Genomic DNA, 15,943 nt, shown 5'->3' with positions numbered 1-15,943 from the left:
AAAGTTTTTTAATGAATAATAAAAATCCCAAACAATTCCGAAATATTTCGGGTTACGGAAACGAAATTATTAAAAATCCCGAAATTCCAGGACTTCAATTATTATGCTCATACTACCTCGAAATTAAATAATTTGCATAGAAAAAATAATATTGGTGGAAAAGAAGTTGAATAAGCTCCACTTTATATAAGCGAAGACTCCAAGAGCGAGAATAGTTCACAAGAAACTCAACTTGGACTAACAAATCAGGCCTATTTGTAAGATAGCAAGCTCAGCAGCAATTCAGTTACAAGCTTGCCGGTAGGAAGTCGTTTGCTCACATAAATAGCTACGCTTAGATCCATATACATACATATGTAGCTATATTCATAGTTAACAGCACTCAACCGGCTAACTAGCCAAGTCATAAGCCTAGCTAATGCTAACAACACAAAACAAAAACAAAACTGTCGGCAACAGACTCATTATCAACAACAAACAAATTTAATCACAATCATATGATGCTGATAATGATGGCGATGATGACGACGCTGGCTGTGAATCATGAGAAATCATGAGAAACGAAACCGGTTAAAAGCATCTAACAAATGTTTAAAACCAAAACAGATGAAAAAAAAACATCAAAACAAGCTAACAAGACAAGTGAGCGAAATGCCACTGAAATACGAGAAGTCATATACAACCTTAAATACCGTATATATAGTATAGTAGAGTAGAGTATGGTCTGTATTTAAGCTTATATCGACGTTCCGGCGTCGTTCAGATGCGAGTTCACATCAAATTAATAACAATTAAAAATTTATTATTGAACTCGATTTCGTTGCAATGAATCGCAATAACGTCTCTCTCTCCCTCGCTTTACTTTCGTATTTTTTATTCGGCGCTTTTACAGTGTGTTTGATACTATACGCGCTGTTGAAAGAAGCCAAAAATTCGGTATGTCGGTTGTTGGCGTTGCGTTTACAATTATCTATTGCATCAGCGCCAATCGAATTCGACACACATTTCGGTGATTTTCGATATCGATACGCATTATTTCATTATTATCGGTGAATTACGTAGATTTGTAGATCTTTTGATTATGGTTTCTGAGAAAACCAAGAGGAAATGTATATCAAAGCGGGATACATAAATTACTGAAAACTTTTTAGTTACTAGTGGATAGAACTAATTAAAGATTAATGTGTGTTTGATATTCATTTATATGTAATCAATGATAAAATCAAAAGCTACCCAGTTTGAGACACACTATCTTCATTTGTTTTTGTATTATTATAATTATGCTAATGATAATTTCCTTTTACAATAAAAGCTTTACTAATTAGTTGTATATTGAGAGTTTAGAATTTATGGGTTTATGTAAATATTTTTTTCTCATTAAATTTGACTCCAGAGAGAGAGAAAAAAAGTCGATTTGAGTTTGAATAATTTACATCTTTTGTCAATAGCAATGGGAATCGGATGTGCGGAAACGATAAATTATCGATATATAGCAAACATTTAATAAAAATTATTATGAGAAACATTTTTAAACCAATATAATGTATGTATATCATTGGATCCAAGTTTTAATCAAGCTGTATACCTGTCAATGCTAGTATGGGAACGGAACCCTTCTTAATAAAAATATCGCTTTGAGACCAAGTGTTGCTTGAAAATTGATCGTTGACTCATGACTTTCATTATGGGTGCTGAACTATTTGAAATCTATCCTTACAAAGAATTTATAAATATTTATGCACGTAGTATGTATGTTCATATGTATATATTATATATTTTGCTGATTCAGTTCATTATCACCAAAAAGCAGAACTTGATTTATAATACATCAAAGTTATTGAACAGAAATTTTCACGGAAAAATCAGGGAAGTGACAAATAATCACAGGTCATTCATATTTAGCTACATAAGAAAAAGGCACATATTGTGCAAAATTAAAAAGAAACAAAGTTTTAAAATAACAAAGGACTGTTAAAATATGAATATATACTGATAAATAAACAAATAAAGATATGATAAATAAACTTATAAAAAAGATATACATTATATAAATATATATATATGTATTTTACAAACATTTACAAAAATATATTCCACTATATACAATTCTTTGAAAAGAATATAAGCTTTTGTAACACATTGTACTTACAAGTTACATTCGAATATACTATATAGTTTACGAGCTCAGCAATATTAAGTCATAAAATATCATTACCATTCCTATGCATTCCAATATAAAAATTATTTGCATACCAGCTCTACAGCACTCATAATTTCATATATACGAGTACTCATAAATATAAATACACAGCAACAACAATATATTCGAAGATATTTGTATAAATATTTTAATTTATTTCAATTGATAAAAATTCGCAAATTCAGACAGACTCATGTGCACAGAATACTTCACAGCTGTGCTACAGAGCATACACACACACACGCATACACAAGTATGTATGTATATATATATGTATCTGCTTTATTGCTCGCTTTGGTTGGCTAACAGAGATCGTGCACTCAATTTAAGCCGACCACTGGCGTTCTCAAGTGGCCCACAAATCAGCTGCTGGCATCGGCTGCCTGTTTATGTGTGTGTGTGCTGCACCGCCAACAAATGCTCCGTCAGCGCAACATTGTTGTTGTTGAGTACATATATATGTACGCATTTAGTTAGATAATGTGCATATCTAATGTTGGTGTGATGATCGTGTTCTTCAATGCACCGCAGCGCACTTGCACTGATCCCCAGTCCGCAGACAATCCACTGCGATTGGTCAATAAGTTCGTAAGCATATGCGTTCGGCATGAGCAAAATGTATGACACTTGGCGGTGGAGTAGGAGTAGGGGGCGTTCACACGATCACTCTGCCGCTGAATCGAAAGAAGCATCATGTTCAAAGGGGGAAACTTGAGGGAGTGTGCGTGCGTGCGTATCGCCGCCAGTGTATGCTACCCAGTAAATCATAAATCGTGTTATCATTTGCAAAACGCAAGAACTGATTTAAGTACATCCATTGCTCCGATGAAAATACTCTAAATGCCTCAATGATGATCTTAACTATGCTCAAACGTACAAGCCAAACGATCTCAAGTGGATTAATAAATGAAGAAAATATAGTTTGAGAATCGCCGAATAATCATTAGAGTAATTTGATGATTATTTAGATAACTCAGTTCTGTCTATTAACCGATGATATGGTTCTACATAGGAAGATACAAAAGTAAGATCATTCCATCTTTCCTGGAAATCAAAGATACATATGTACATAGATAGTTCTTCTTGTCAGAAATTTCTTGGATCTCCTTGATTTCGAAAAAATATCGGATTGGTCGAGGAACTTGAGATTCCCATATTCCGTTCATTGAGGGATATATACTTGGTAAATACGTCTTTTTTATAAGGAATCAAAAAATATTCTCAGTTTGAATTTCGGCGAGACTGATAAAGCACCAGAATCTAATCTGTAATCTTCCACGGATCGAAGACCCCTCGTTTATAACAGTTCATTAGAACCTTTCGCTTCACTGGGTTATTTGCACACAATTCGTTCCGCCGAAGCGCCAGCTGCAAACCATCTCCGATTGGCGTTGGTGTGCCTGAAGATGATGATGATGTGCGGTTGATGGTAGTGCTGGAGATGCTACTAAAATTCTCAAGAGTTCTCGCATACATACATACATACATATCAATCCGTGTGCCTTATGCATGTGTTTCTCACGTATCTCGTATTTGTAGTATATTTGTTGTGCCTTGTCATTGTTGTTGTAGTTTTTTAATTATTATTACTTTTTATTTCTCGCTTTGCTCTATTGTTTAAGTTGTGCGAATGCGATTTCTTCTTCTGTTTCTTTGTTGATCGCAAGCAAATTGTTTGTTTTTGTAAAACGGCTATCACTGATGGATCAGCCAGCAGCTGTGGGCACGGCGGAGGACGAGGGGTTTAGCGACGTAAAAAACGTGTTGAAAGCAATTGGGGGCAAAATGGGAAGACAAATGGTACCAATCTGCAAATGGAGCGTAAAATGGTTTGTTTCGAGAAAATCTCAAAACATTCACATATTTGTTTATATGTGGCGGCGGAAATTTTTTGCTTTCGAATGATTTTCGCAGATTTCCGTATGGTAAACGCTTGGTGCTGGCATATCAGTGTTGATGGGTGCGTCAAAATTTAATTATTTATCATAATTTTATTAAACGGGGAGACTGCCAAGGGAGACCCGAAACAACAATAAATAAACGGAACATATGGTGGTGTGCATTTTCAATAGCAGGGCTGCAACATGCTCAAGCACTTCGTTTCCCGCCCTCTATTCTCCATAATTTTTTTTTTATTTCCTCTTACAGCGAACACTTGAGGCGCACTTCAACGCAGGAAACATGATTTTTAAGTGGCGCAAGGATAATTCGAAAGGACACGCATTCCGGTGTACTAAGCGCTAAGTATGCGAAGACGACAACGATATTTACCGGTCTATGCCGCATTCCAGCGCACTTAGTCAGTGCATAAATATGGCAGACATATTTTTTAAGACGAAGCAAAAACAATCAGTTCGGTAGGAAGAGCGCAAGACGATGTCTCATTGTTGACAACACATCCGCCTGCAAAAAGGACACTCGGCGCAGGAAAGTGTCGCGCACACAGAAGTGTGTATGGAAATCACAGACAGACAGCGTAGCCAAGAAGCATACTCACTTTATTTTTTTTCAACCTAGAAGACAGGAATGCTGACCTGAGCCTCTCCTTACCCGAAAAATATGAAATGAAATTCGATATCTCTCATAACTCGCATACACCTTCGCATTTCGTTGCTAAGTGCTACCAGAAACTCTGCATTCTGTAGGCGACGCTTCGCCGAAAAGACAGCAGCTGGAGTAAAAATCAGGAAAAGGACAGCAGCGCTCGGTAATGAAGTGGAAAAAAGAGCAATCAGCACATGGGTACCTGCTGGCCAACGAAGTCATTTCTTTTTATAAAAGAAAGTCTTAAAGTAGACCAAAAATTACTTGGAATGAGCGCAAGTGCATAGAAGAACGCATTTGAAGTGGCCACTTCGCTGTAGACTAATGCCGTCTGCAGACACTTCAAGTGCTTATTATGAAAAGTGTTTCAGTTTCTTACTTTTTAGACTACAGCAAATGACTTGCGATCAGATTGCAATAATTGCAAGTAGTCGAGAATGCTAGAGCATACCGTCACTTGAAATTAAATATATTTATTGCTGTCTCTAAAGTACCAGAAAGAATATCTTTAGCACTTCCTCCGTACCTATAACTGCTCATTTTGCAAAAGATAAATCTTGTCAGACGACATTTTTTGCTTTCCATTGTTTGTCTGTGTTAATATGATGACTCGCCAGTCTTGAGAGAAGTACCTTCTATGCACTTGCCATAGATAAACATGAGAGGCAGCTCTAGTTGTAGAAATTTGATATCTTTAGTGTCTCATATGGTAAAAATTAAACATATTTCGAAAATATGAAAACAGCGTTGTCATTGTTTACTTGTTCTTTTAGTTCAATTAGATCCAGCTGGACGGATGGGTAGGCAAATGTATGCACCTGTCTAGTTTCATTTGGATTTTAAGGAATTTGGTTCTGAGATGTTTTCAGTTCGGAACTTAGACTAACTGCTCATGAGCTCAATGCAACCATTTTAACTTTTGAGAACCTAACTTGTTCTGCAGTAGATCGGTTCGTTTTTTGATTGGATCGTTCAAATATGCATCAAAAACGAAAATTCCTGTTATTTTTTGAACACAACAAAAGTTTTCTCTTCGAAATTTGTACTTCGGATTTCAAAATTTTATCCCAAAATGCAAATTTTCGTCAAGAATTTTGTTTAACAGTTGATTTATGTGAATGCGTATTACTATATATTTATCATATTAAATACTGTATATACATATGTAAATGATTGCCAGTCACGCATTGTCGTCTATTAAATGTCGCGTGTTATTGTTGCGAAACACTGGAAATAAACGATGATTTACGAAAAACCATAAACAAAACATAAAAATTTATTTGCATTTGTTTGCAAGAACGGGTTTTGTTGCATGGCTTACCACAACAACAACAGTGGTAACTAAAAGCGCTAACGGATAGTGCTGGCACCACCGGAGAAACACTCTTCGTCAAAAAGCTAGCTGAGCGAGGCACTCAAGCGATCGACCAACCGACCGCCTATGCAAAGTGCGATCAAAAAGCGAGAGGAACAGTACCTGAAAGAAGGTGCCACGGCTGAGGGGAAGCTCTGTAAGTTGCAACGACTCATATGACATTACACGAATGTAGCATGCCACAGGTGGCGCAATGCAACTACAACTGCAACAACATGCGGCAAAGCGTAGCTTAAATGCGTTCGCAGCTTGGCAGAAGAAGAAGAAGAATTATTGCAAAAGCGTAAGTGAGCACACATGCAGAGGCGCATACATATATATATATACATATGTGTGTCCATGTTGTGAGTATGTTTGGCAAAGCGATCGTGTTGCATGCTGCTGCGGCAGCGGCGTGGCAGGTGAACCGTGAGATGCGAACACAGTGACAACAGAATAAAAAATCAGCAACAACCAACAACAAACACACCATAAGGCAGGTGCTAGCATTACATTGAGTTGTTGTTGCTGTTTTTTTTTCATTTCTGCTTTGGTTCTGCAAAAATAATGAAGAGTGCAAATGTTAGTCCAGCAGCTGAACTGATTCTGCAACCGCAGCGCGCTGGCGACCCTAATGAGCAAAATAAGTGGCTTACTTTGTAAGTAAGTACGAGTGCGCTGCTGCCACGACAAGTAGGTGGCTTTCTCCGATACGAGTATGTCTTTTTTGTGTTTTTGACAAGATCAGCAGACGTTGCAAGTGAAATCTATGCTTACAGCAAGAAGATACTTTGCAAATATGTATGTATGCATGTATGTATGTATGTATTTGTGCTAATATATATACATATGTACAAAGCTTTGTTTGTTCTCCCTTCTTTTTTCGCTAAGCAAACTGTTTACTTACCGCTTTTATTTTCTTTCTTTGCCAGTCGTCGCTGACTCACAGCGCCAACTCTTAACGAGGCCAATAAAACAGTTGAGGCAGCAAACAACAACAAAAGTGTTAACTTAAGTATCATATAAAAGGTAAACAGTGTTATCAAGCATTTACTTAAAACCGAGACGTGTGATAAGCGTTAGGTACATATACATATGTATATAGAATCATATAAAATGTACTGGAATAATATATCAGTGTCTTCAGGCTGTATTGACTTGGTCATGTTGATTAAAAAGTAGTCATTCAAAACTGACCTATAAGATTATATATATGTACGGTACTTCAAGTAACTAGTTGGTGATTAATAATTAGTAATGTGTCTATTTTGTATTTCTAACAGTAATTGTCGAATGGAATTTGACCAAGTTTGTCGTTTTCAGTTTTTTTGGACTTGATTTCTTATCGAAATAAAAGTTAAATTAATATGGAAATCACAGAAAAATGGAAACTTTTGCGCTATATTTCTATATCCTCTAGGTAATGCAATTTAATGAGTAATCGTTATTAGTATTAATTAATTAATTAATAGTAATTTGGTAATCATTTCTTTTTCTGAAAAGTATAATAAAAACAGAAAAGATGTATTATCCTGTCTAATATTGTAAATTTTAAGTTTCACGCTACTAACTGTATATATGAAAATATTTTTCCCATGCTAACTGTACCTATAAAATTTATTTATTTTTTTAATTTTTATTTACATTTCCGATGTCTACTACTATTACTGTCACTTTGCTCAAATTAAAAATCTATGTACACTAAACCGAAAAAAAAAACAAAGTCCAACACGAAGAGCGACACAAAAATAGAGAGAGAGAGAGAGAGAGAGAGCGGAATGCTAAATAAACTAGTTGACTACAAGTGGCGATCTATGAATGAATAAATATCCAGTTGGCAGCAGACTTCAGACGACATAATGAATTGCCTTACACTTTCCTTAGAAACGATACATACACATATACATATGTATGTATGTGTGTAAATGCATACAAAGAAATGTCCATAGTAAATTACTAGTTTGTACACAAATGCCGATACAGCTCAAAACCCAAGTCAAGGCAGTCATGAATGAGCCCACACATTCACAAAGGCCAAAAGGCGAAAAAAAAACAAAAAAATGTAAAATCAACGAGCCGGCGAATGCGAGCAAAGTAAAATGCAAATAGTAGTACACACAAATGAATCAGAAAAATGCATTGACGAAGTAAAAGGTAAATGTGAAAACGCCGTTTATCCTGTACGTACGAAATACAGCAAAAACAACAACACAGCAAACTACTACCTGTACACAGCAGTGCGCACAGAAAATCCAGAATTTGTACAGCGAACAGGTAAATCATACCTGTGCCATAGAATAAAGTACGGACCCTTGCGCACAAACAACAAAACACACACACATACATACGTACATGTATGGAAGGTGGTTGATATTTACATTGTTTTTGGTTTTCGAAAACAGTTGTGATCCTCCTACTCCTGCGCGCTCCTTTTATGTATATTTTGTCGCTGCCACAGGTGAGGCAGAACATGGGAATAAAACGAGCGCAAAAGCAATGCAAGGTACGAGTAAATGGAGCAGCTTGTTGGCGGAACAGATGCACCAACCTTTCCAATAATGCATTTCGCATTTTTTGAGTTGAAATATTTTTCTACAAATTTCGGTTTTTGTTGCCCAAAGGAGATTGCTCACATCGTGATTTTGTTTCTATTGTCAGTTTTTCCTTTCACAGCTTGAGTTTTTATCCGTTGATCTGCTGATCTGTTGATCTTAATGATGAATTTCGGTAACTAGAAGAAAACCTGCATGCATGTAGGCCGTCTGTCGCTGATCTTCAACGGCTGTCGGGTGAAACGATCGATCAGTAACCAAGGTGTGTGTGTATGTAGCACACATATCAAACAAAAAGATACTCAAATCCATAAATTGGTTTGTTCGGGTTTCCTCCAATTTGTCCAATCGTTTGCTGATGATGCTTAGAGATACGGAAGTGTTTAGAAAAATCACGCAATCGTGAGGGAATGTGTTGCATGCAACAATGTAGGTAGGCATAAAATTATTAGAATTTTTTCATTTTCCTCAAACTGCATGCTGCAGTTGAATTGGGTGCGTTTCAAGGATCTTGCAAAGTGATCTAATGAGTTTTATAATTAGTGAGAAATTTGTTTTGAACGGAAACAATTTGTGATTGGAGTATTTTATTTATTTTTTTACGAGATTTTTAATAATTGTGTTGGTATTAAAGTTGCTTAGTTATGTAATTTGACTGTTTTCTAGTTTCTTAGCTTTCCTAAACTTAATAATAAGATCACAGAGACCGTTCCATTGAAGAATTACATATCGAAAATAATTTCGGAGCCCGAAAGATCAATTTCGTACTTTCTAAACGAAATTCTTCTGCAAACAGAAATAACTAATAGCTGTCCATCTTAAGAACGCTGACCAAAGAATCCACAAATATTATTGGAATGAAGATCTTCGATATTTGTATCAAAGAATTCAAAACCGCTCTTGGAACACTCGTGAAGTAATGAGCTACGTTCCTGTAGTTTGTTTCTAAACTACTATGCATGATTTCCAGAGAGTATCCACCTAACTATTATTGAAATTTGTTTATAAAATATTCGTATACTCTTTCTAAGAACAGTACTCCAATTTCATATTTATATACTATTGTAAATATTTATCTAATTGATCAATTTGCGAGACAATATTCCAAGCATTGTATATTTGTTTATTATTTTATGCTATCTCTTGTGAATCTAGACAACCCGCACTCACCTTTCATATCTCCATGATCGACATAACCAGCAGTGATGGATGCTGCGCTGCGTTGGATAGCAACCATGAGGAGTAATCCCAGTGTCAGCCACATGATCACATGGCTGTGAGTGTGACGCGTTGTCTTCATATACATTTTGGATAATGAATATTGAATTGCGCGACTTTTACAAAATTTAAAGAAAATATATTTTTTCTATTTAAGACTCGACACTATATACTATACACTTATACACACAATATTTTTAATTTTCAAATATTATTAAAGATTTTTCGCACAAAATAGATAGCTGATTGAAATATTATATAAACACAATTTTATATAAACTTCGCGAAATATTTATCATTCGTTGAATTCACTGCACTTTATTACTATTATTATTATTTGTTGTTGTATTTGATATTTACTTTTTTTTGCAGCCAACAAAGAACTCGGCTCGATTTCTTGCCTTGCGTGGCTCGATCAAGCGTAACGCGGCGACGACGATAACGATAACGGCGCGGAGAGCGGTACACACGCTCCCTATGTTCGACTAATTGCAGTGTTTGTTGTTAATTTACGTTGCTTTTGTTGTTGTTGTTGCTAAATTTTGCTGGCACTGATCGATCCAGCGGAACGGCTGATTCGCAAACACAAACTAGGCGCAGAAGAGCGGGACGCGGTCGCGATACTTGTCATTTGACTCGAACGTAATCAAAACCGGCGCGGACGTGAAGGAGAAAGACGCTAAAATGACGGCGTTAAAGCCAAGCTCAGCATATTGCCGCATGTTGCACATACATTTGACATTTTGTGTTTCTTATTTTTGCTGTGTTGCTCAGAATGCAAAGAGTGGCAAATTTTATTTAAATATTTATTTATAGTTTGCTTTGACACTTTATTTTGTTAGTGCTGCTGATTTATGTGTTATATTTCTTGGCAATATTGTTGTAGCTGGCAACTCGCTTGGTAGCTACTGTACAAGGGCTCACCTCAAGCTGTGACCGCGTACCAATTAGCATTTATCGGGCGTTCGATCGTTACTTGTGTTGTTGTTGTATTAGCTTTGTTGTATTTTGCAAGTTTTCTGTGAATGAATCTGTTTTGAACTGTGTTGTCTGTATAGTTAAATGACATAAACCAGTTTGGCGCTTGCTGAAACAAGTCAGCGTTGAGTCTCAGCTGCAGAAATTTAAATGCATTAAATTCTTTTCGACCAGAATGTGCCTTAATATCGAGTGCATTTAGTTATTTTCAGGAATCGATAAAAAAATCCCTTTGGAAGGAACTCGAATTTCCGTTTCCGCTTTATTGCGCGATCACTTGGAATTTTTATTTAACATACACGCACATACATGCATATGTGAGTTCACGCATTTGTTGTTGTATTTGTATTTTTGTACGCTTATAGGCCAAGTGTGTTGCGGGTGCACAATGGTTCGTCACACTTGTTGAGCACACTTAATTCCTTTACTGCTTTTTAACTATTTACTTTTTTATAGCAAAGCAATGTTATTGTTTTGTTTTTTGTTTTTGTTGCTATAGGCGACAGCAATCAGACCGTCGAGCGTTATGGTTTCGCACTGTCACACACACAAACTCCGCTGCTCGCACTGTACCCAATATCGCCGCGCAATCTTTATCTGTTTATCAGCGCGTATGTTTTGCTTGCAGTTGATAATTAATTGGTAAAACACCGCTTGTGACTGTTGAGTTATTATTAAATGCTGAGTATCACTTTTCAATTTGTTTTGCACTCATTCTACATTTCTCGATTTTTCATTTATTTAAAACAACCAAATATTGACGAAAACACACACTTTTTCCGCAAATGACAGGATTGTGCCGAAAGTCAGCGAAAGCAGCTAATGAGCGGTTAGTTCCAATAGCGCAGGGAAGCGCATTCGATTAACGCTTGTGAATTACTATGATTTTCGATTTTTATTTTCACCACTTTCATCAAGGTTTATTCCATTTATTTATTTATTTTTCCTCTTTTGCACTAACTATTTACCACAAAATAAAATTATTAATTTTTGTTTTTGTTTTTCCCGATTTCGTTTCGTCTATTTCGCTTTGCACATTGTAATTAGTGTAGCACTAACGGAATTTGGCTAAAAGGAGTCACCGAAAAACAAAAATTGTTGAAAACGCGTAGCGACAACAAACGACGGCGCAATCAACACAAACTACCAACATCGATGAGAGGCAAACAACAAATGAGAGGCGAACGCGCACGATGCAGAACGATGATCGAAGAGCGGCTCTGGCGCAAGAGCTGAAAATGAAACACAGAAGGGGAAAACAATGTTGCCGCTGTTGTGGGGAATTTCAAATAAAAGGGGAAGAAATTGTATCTACCCAGTGCACAATAACCTACTCACGCATTTGAGCATTTGCTTGATGTTTGCTCAACTTAATTCATTAATAAACAAATAATGGCTAGTTCGGATGTACATAGATGAACTAAAATATACCCAGATATGTGTAAAACTTTAAAATGCCTTTTTTATTTAAAATCACAACTCATTTTTGGACGAAATTGTGATCATTCATTCATTCAACCAAATGGATTTCTTGTACGAAACAACTTTATACCCCAAACAACATGTTCCCTCAATGAAAATAAAATATCACACCTATTGGAAAATTTGAAAAAAAAATATATTGAGTACATTAGGACATGAATGAATGAAATATATAGTCGGCAAATAAATATCTGAAATAAAAAAAACTAATTAGATTAGTAAATAAACTGTAGCCCTTCAAAATATAAACAAAATGTAAATAACAACAATCTGACCAGCTAAATGCAAACAAACTTTATATCTCAAAAACCTGATTCCACATGACAATTAAAAAAATAAGAGAACCTGACCAACCGTTGTCAACACAATATAAACAAATCCGACGTGGACACAAAAAATCTAGAAAAACCTAAACCCCGTAGTTCTTTAAAATATAACATGACCCTTCCAAATCTCAACAAACCTGGCCTCATATTCATTCTTCCCCAAACTAACGCTCATAAAATCTATGGGAACCGTACCTTACATGATCCTTTAAAATATATGTTCTTTAAAATGTGTAAAGTGACCCCTAAATATGTAAAGAAGCCTTATCAAACGGGACCCCTAATAATATTAATGAATAAAAAAAAACGAACCTGACCTCACGTGAGCCCTGCAAATGTGAACACCTCTCATGAACCCCAAAGATTCTTGACCTCTGGTCCAAATGTAAATAAAGCCCTATTTTTGGACTAGGTCAGTGACCTTTGACAAGGGTTTAACATTTTTATGCTACGTTCACATTTTGTAGGCGACGTGAGGTCAAGTTTTTTATTCGAAGGATCACATAAGGTCAAGTTCATTAAAAGTGGTCAGTTTGGTTTGTATGCATAGAAGTCAATTGTATCTGGTTTATTTAGATTTTGAGAGATTATGTAAGGTCAAGTGTAAAATTTTTAGGGGTCATACAAAGGAACATATGAGGTGAGGGTTTACCAATTAGTATGGGTTCGCTAGATTGCAGGTTATTTCCCGTTAAGAGGTGGGACGTTGATTATTGAAGTGTTGGCAGTTTTAGGGGTTAGGTGAAGTCGGATTTATTTACTTTTCGCTAGAAAGCCCACCGGATTACAATAAGTACGATTATAGTCGGAACTATTATCGAAACTATAGATCATATATTATTGAAAAATAATAGATGGTATATAACTGTGATTAGACATCTTTTCGTTTATGAAAACTAAAATATATAAAAAAATACTCTACGATCATGATATGATATCTGCCACTTTTATTAGGAAAACACTGTATGCTCACGGTTTATGACTCGGCTAATTTACAAAGGCGCCCTCTACAGCAGAATTTTTGAGACACCAACGAACAAATATGTATATATGAATGTGCTAAGAAGGCAAGTATACCTATGTAGATATGTATGTATGATAACTGAACTTCCCGCCTTGTAAGGGCCATTCGAATACAAAAGCAAATTTATATACAGTTGAAAGTCATTAACTCGAACTCATTTAATGGCAATAGAAGTAAAATTTCATACAAGATTCCTTCCAGAAATCGAACTTTTCGACCAGGGCATAACACAAAATTTAAAATTTTATTATCGAGACAGAATCTTAAATTATTAAGAGTCCCTTTATCGTATGGAGGCGAACGAAATACATGATATTACATCTATGGATTGCATAAGTCATATAACAAAGGCATGGGACACAGACGTTAAAGGCCAAACCGAATACATGTTTTATCGTATATAGATAGCACTTTATGCAGAGTAAACAAATAAAACTGTATATAAAACTGTCTATATTTTACAGCTTTTTTAAAAGTTGTGTGTTTTAATGAAAACTTCTATAACTCGAAGAATCGCAATAGGAAGGGACATATTTGGATGTAATTGTTTTGGGAAAATGAACGTGGCCCCGCCCCTAGTACATATCTCGTAAGCTACTGAAGCTATATAAACCAAACTCTCTAGAGTCATTTCCTTTAGGCACTTCCTTATAAAGTCTAAAAATGGACTATAACCACACCTACCTCCCATACGAAGGTTAGGTTGAAAAGTACTAAAAATGCTTTAATTCAGTAAGGAAACACCAGAAACCTTTAATTAATTTTAATAATAATTTGTTTACGAAATCGGGGTGGCTCCGGCCACTTATGGGTCAAAATTCATATCTCCGAAGCTACTCGACCGATATTGCAATGATATTTAGTACATATTAGTTTCTTGACACCCTGATGTTACCGATATAAAATGGGTAATGAATTGATTCACAATCACACCTACTTCCCATATACCACAATTTTGAAATCCAACTGATTCGTTTACTTTACAATATATACGTCAAGCACCAGTAAAGATATCGTAAAAAAATCCCGATATCGAAAATAAGGATCTCGAAGTTTGCGGATAATTTTTCATTGAAAATATCGGTAACTCGTTCAGATTTTCTAAAGAAATTTAAAGGAGATGTGTTTCTTACGTAAAATCTTGGATATAATATTACATGGTGGTAAAAATAGTTGAAATCGGTCCAGGAGTTAGCCCAGCTTCCATATACTATTACTAATGATTTTCGCTATTCTAGATGATTTTATGCATAATATGTGGGTCGAATTGTGGATTATCTTAAAATAATAAAATAAATAAAGTGCAATAGTACAAAATGAAAATGGTTTGGAATCGCTTATCCGGATTTTCGATTTTATTTTATCTGCATAATCGGGATTCTACTCTTATCTTAAAAAGTTTAAATTGTGTTTAAGACTGTGTTATGGGGTGCTAAGAGACGCTTGGGGCTTCTCCCTGGTTCTATATAGGAATAAAGGTGGAGAAGAATGAATTTTCGGATATATTCTGTCTTTCACTAGTTTCCTATGGGCTTTATGATTTCCAACAATTACAGTTTTCTCGAAAAAGTTCAAAAAACATCAGAATAATGTTCGAACGTTGAATCTTAAAGTTTTCTTTTCAAATGTCATTAATAATGGTATATTAATATACATTTTGTTTTAATTTTCAAGATCCATTCACAAAGCAAACACTCCAGGAGACCTTACTCGCACTGTAGTGGGTTTATGGGGTAAATAATTTCTTTAAAATAAAATAAACTCATTTACATAATGAAGTTTTCAAGCATTAATTGAAATCTGAATGGATGCATTCATTGATAGCCGAGATAATTATTAAGATTAATAAAGCCTTTAGTTTGAAACCTGAAAAAGGAAATGGAATTATTGTTATGTATACGCATAGAAATTTTTGTTACATAAATATTTACAAACAATTATCACGTAAGCATAGTTGAGTACACTTCAGCACTTAAAACTATGAGTCAGTATTCAAATCTTTTCAAAGCAAAACCTATTGCGCCAATACATTGCATATTGGCAATAGATATGGCAAAGTACATGCCAAATATTGCATAATACACAAATGCAAAAACAATCTCAGGTAGTAGCGGAGGTTCCCCTTACCCACCAGTCGCTCTGATAAAAGATACTCGACTTTCAATTAACTAAACTTCCCAAGTGCACCTACTCAATTGTCTTTCGTTTTACGCTGATAAAAATGCATTTTACAGTTAGAAATGCACTACCGCTCTGATTGAGTAT

The 15,943-nt window shown here is 35.5% G+C and overlaps 1 protein-coding gene across 1 annotated transcript in view; it reads right to left on the bottom strand.

The window, feature by feature from the left end:
- The window catches only part of Egfr_1 (epidermal growth factor receptor), a 101,051-nt gene extending 88,880 nt beyond the window's left edge, over positions 1-12,171 (bottom strand). Inside the window, exon 1 of the mRNA XM_011197965.3 lies at positions 9,821-12,171. Coding sequence (XP_011196267.2) covers positions 9,821-9,956 — 136 coding nt within the window. The 5' untranslated portion in view covers positions 9,957-12,171. The remainder of the gene's footprint in view (positions 1-9,820) is intronic.
- Between the last annotated feature and the right edge of the window lie 3,772 nt (positions 12,172-15,943).

The sequence above is a fragment of the Zeugodacus cucurbitae genome, chromosome 6 (assembly GCF_028554725.1).
Source record: "Zeugodacus cucurbitae isolate PBARC_wt_2022May chromosome 6, idZeuCucr1.2, whole genome shotgun sequence".
NCBI classification, from domain to species: Eukaryota; Metazoa; Arthropoda; class Insecta; order Diptera; family Tephritidae; genus Zeugodacus; species Zeugodacus cucurbitae.
The sequence above is the reverse complement of the archived record's forward strand: the minus strand, read 5'-3'. Positions and strand labels throughout refer to the sequence as shown.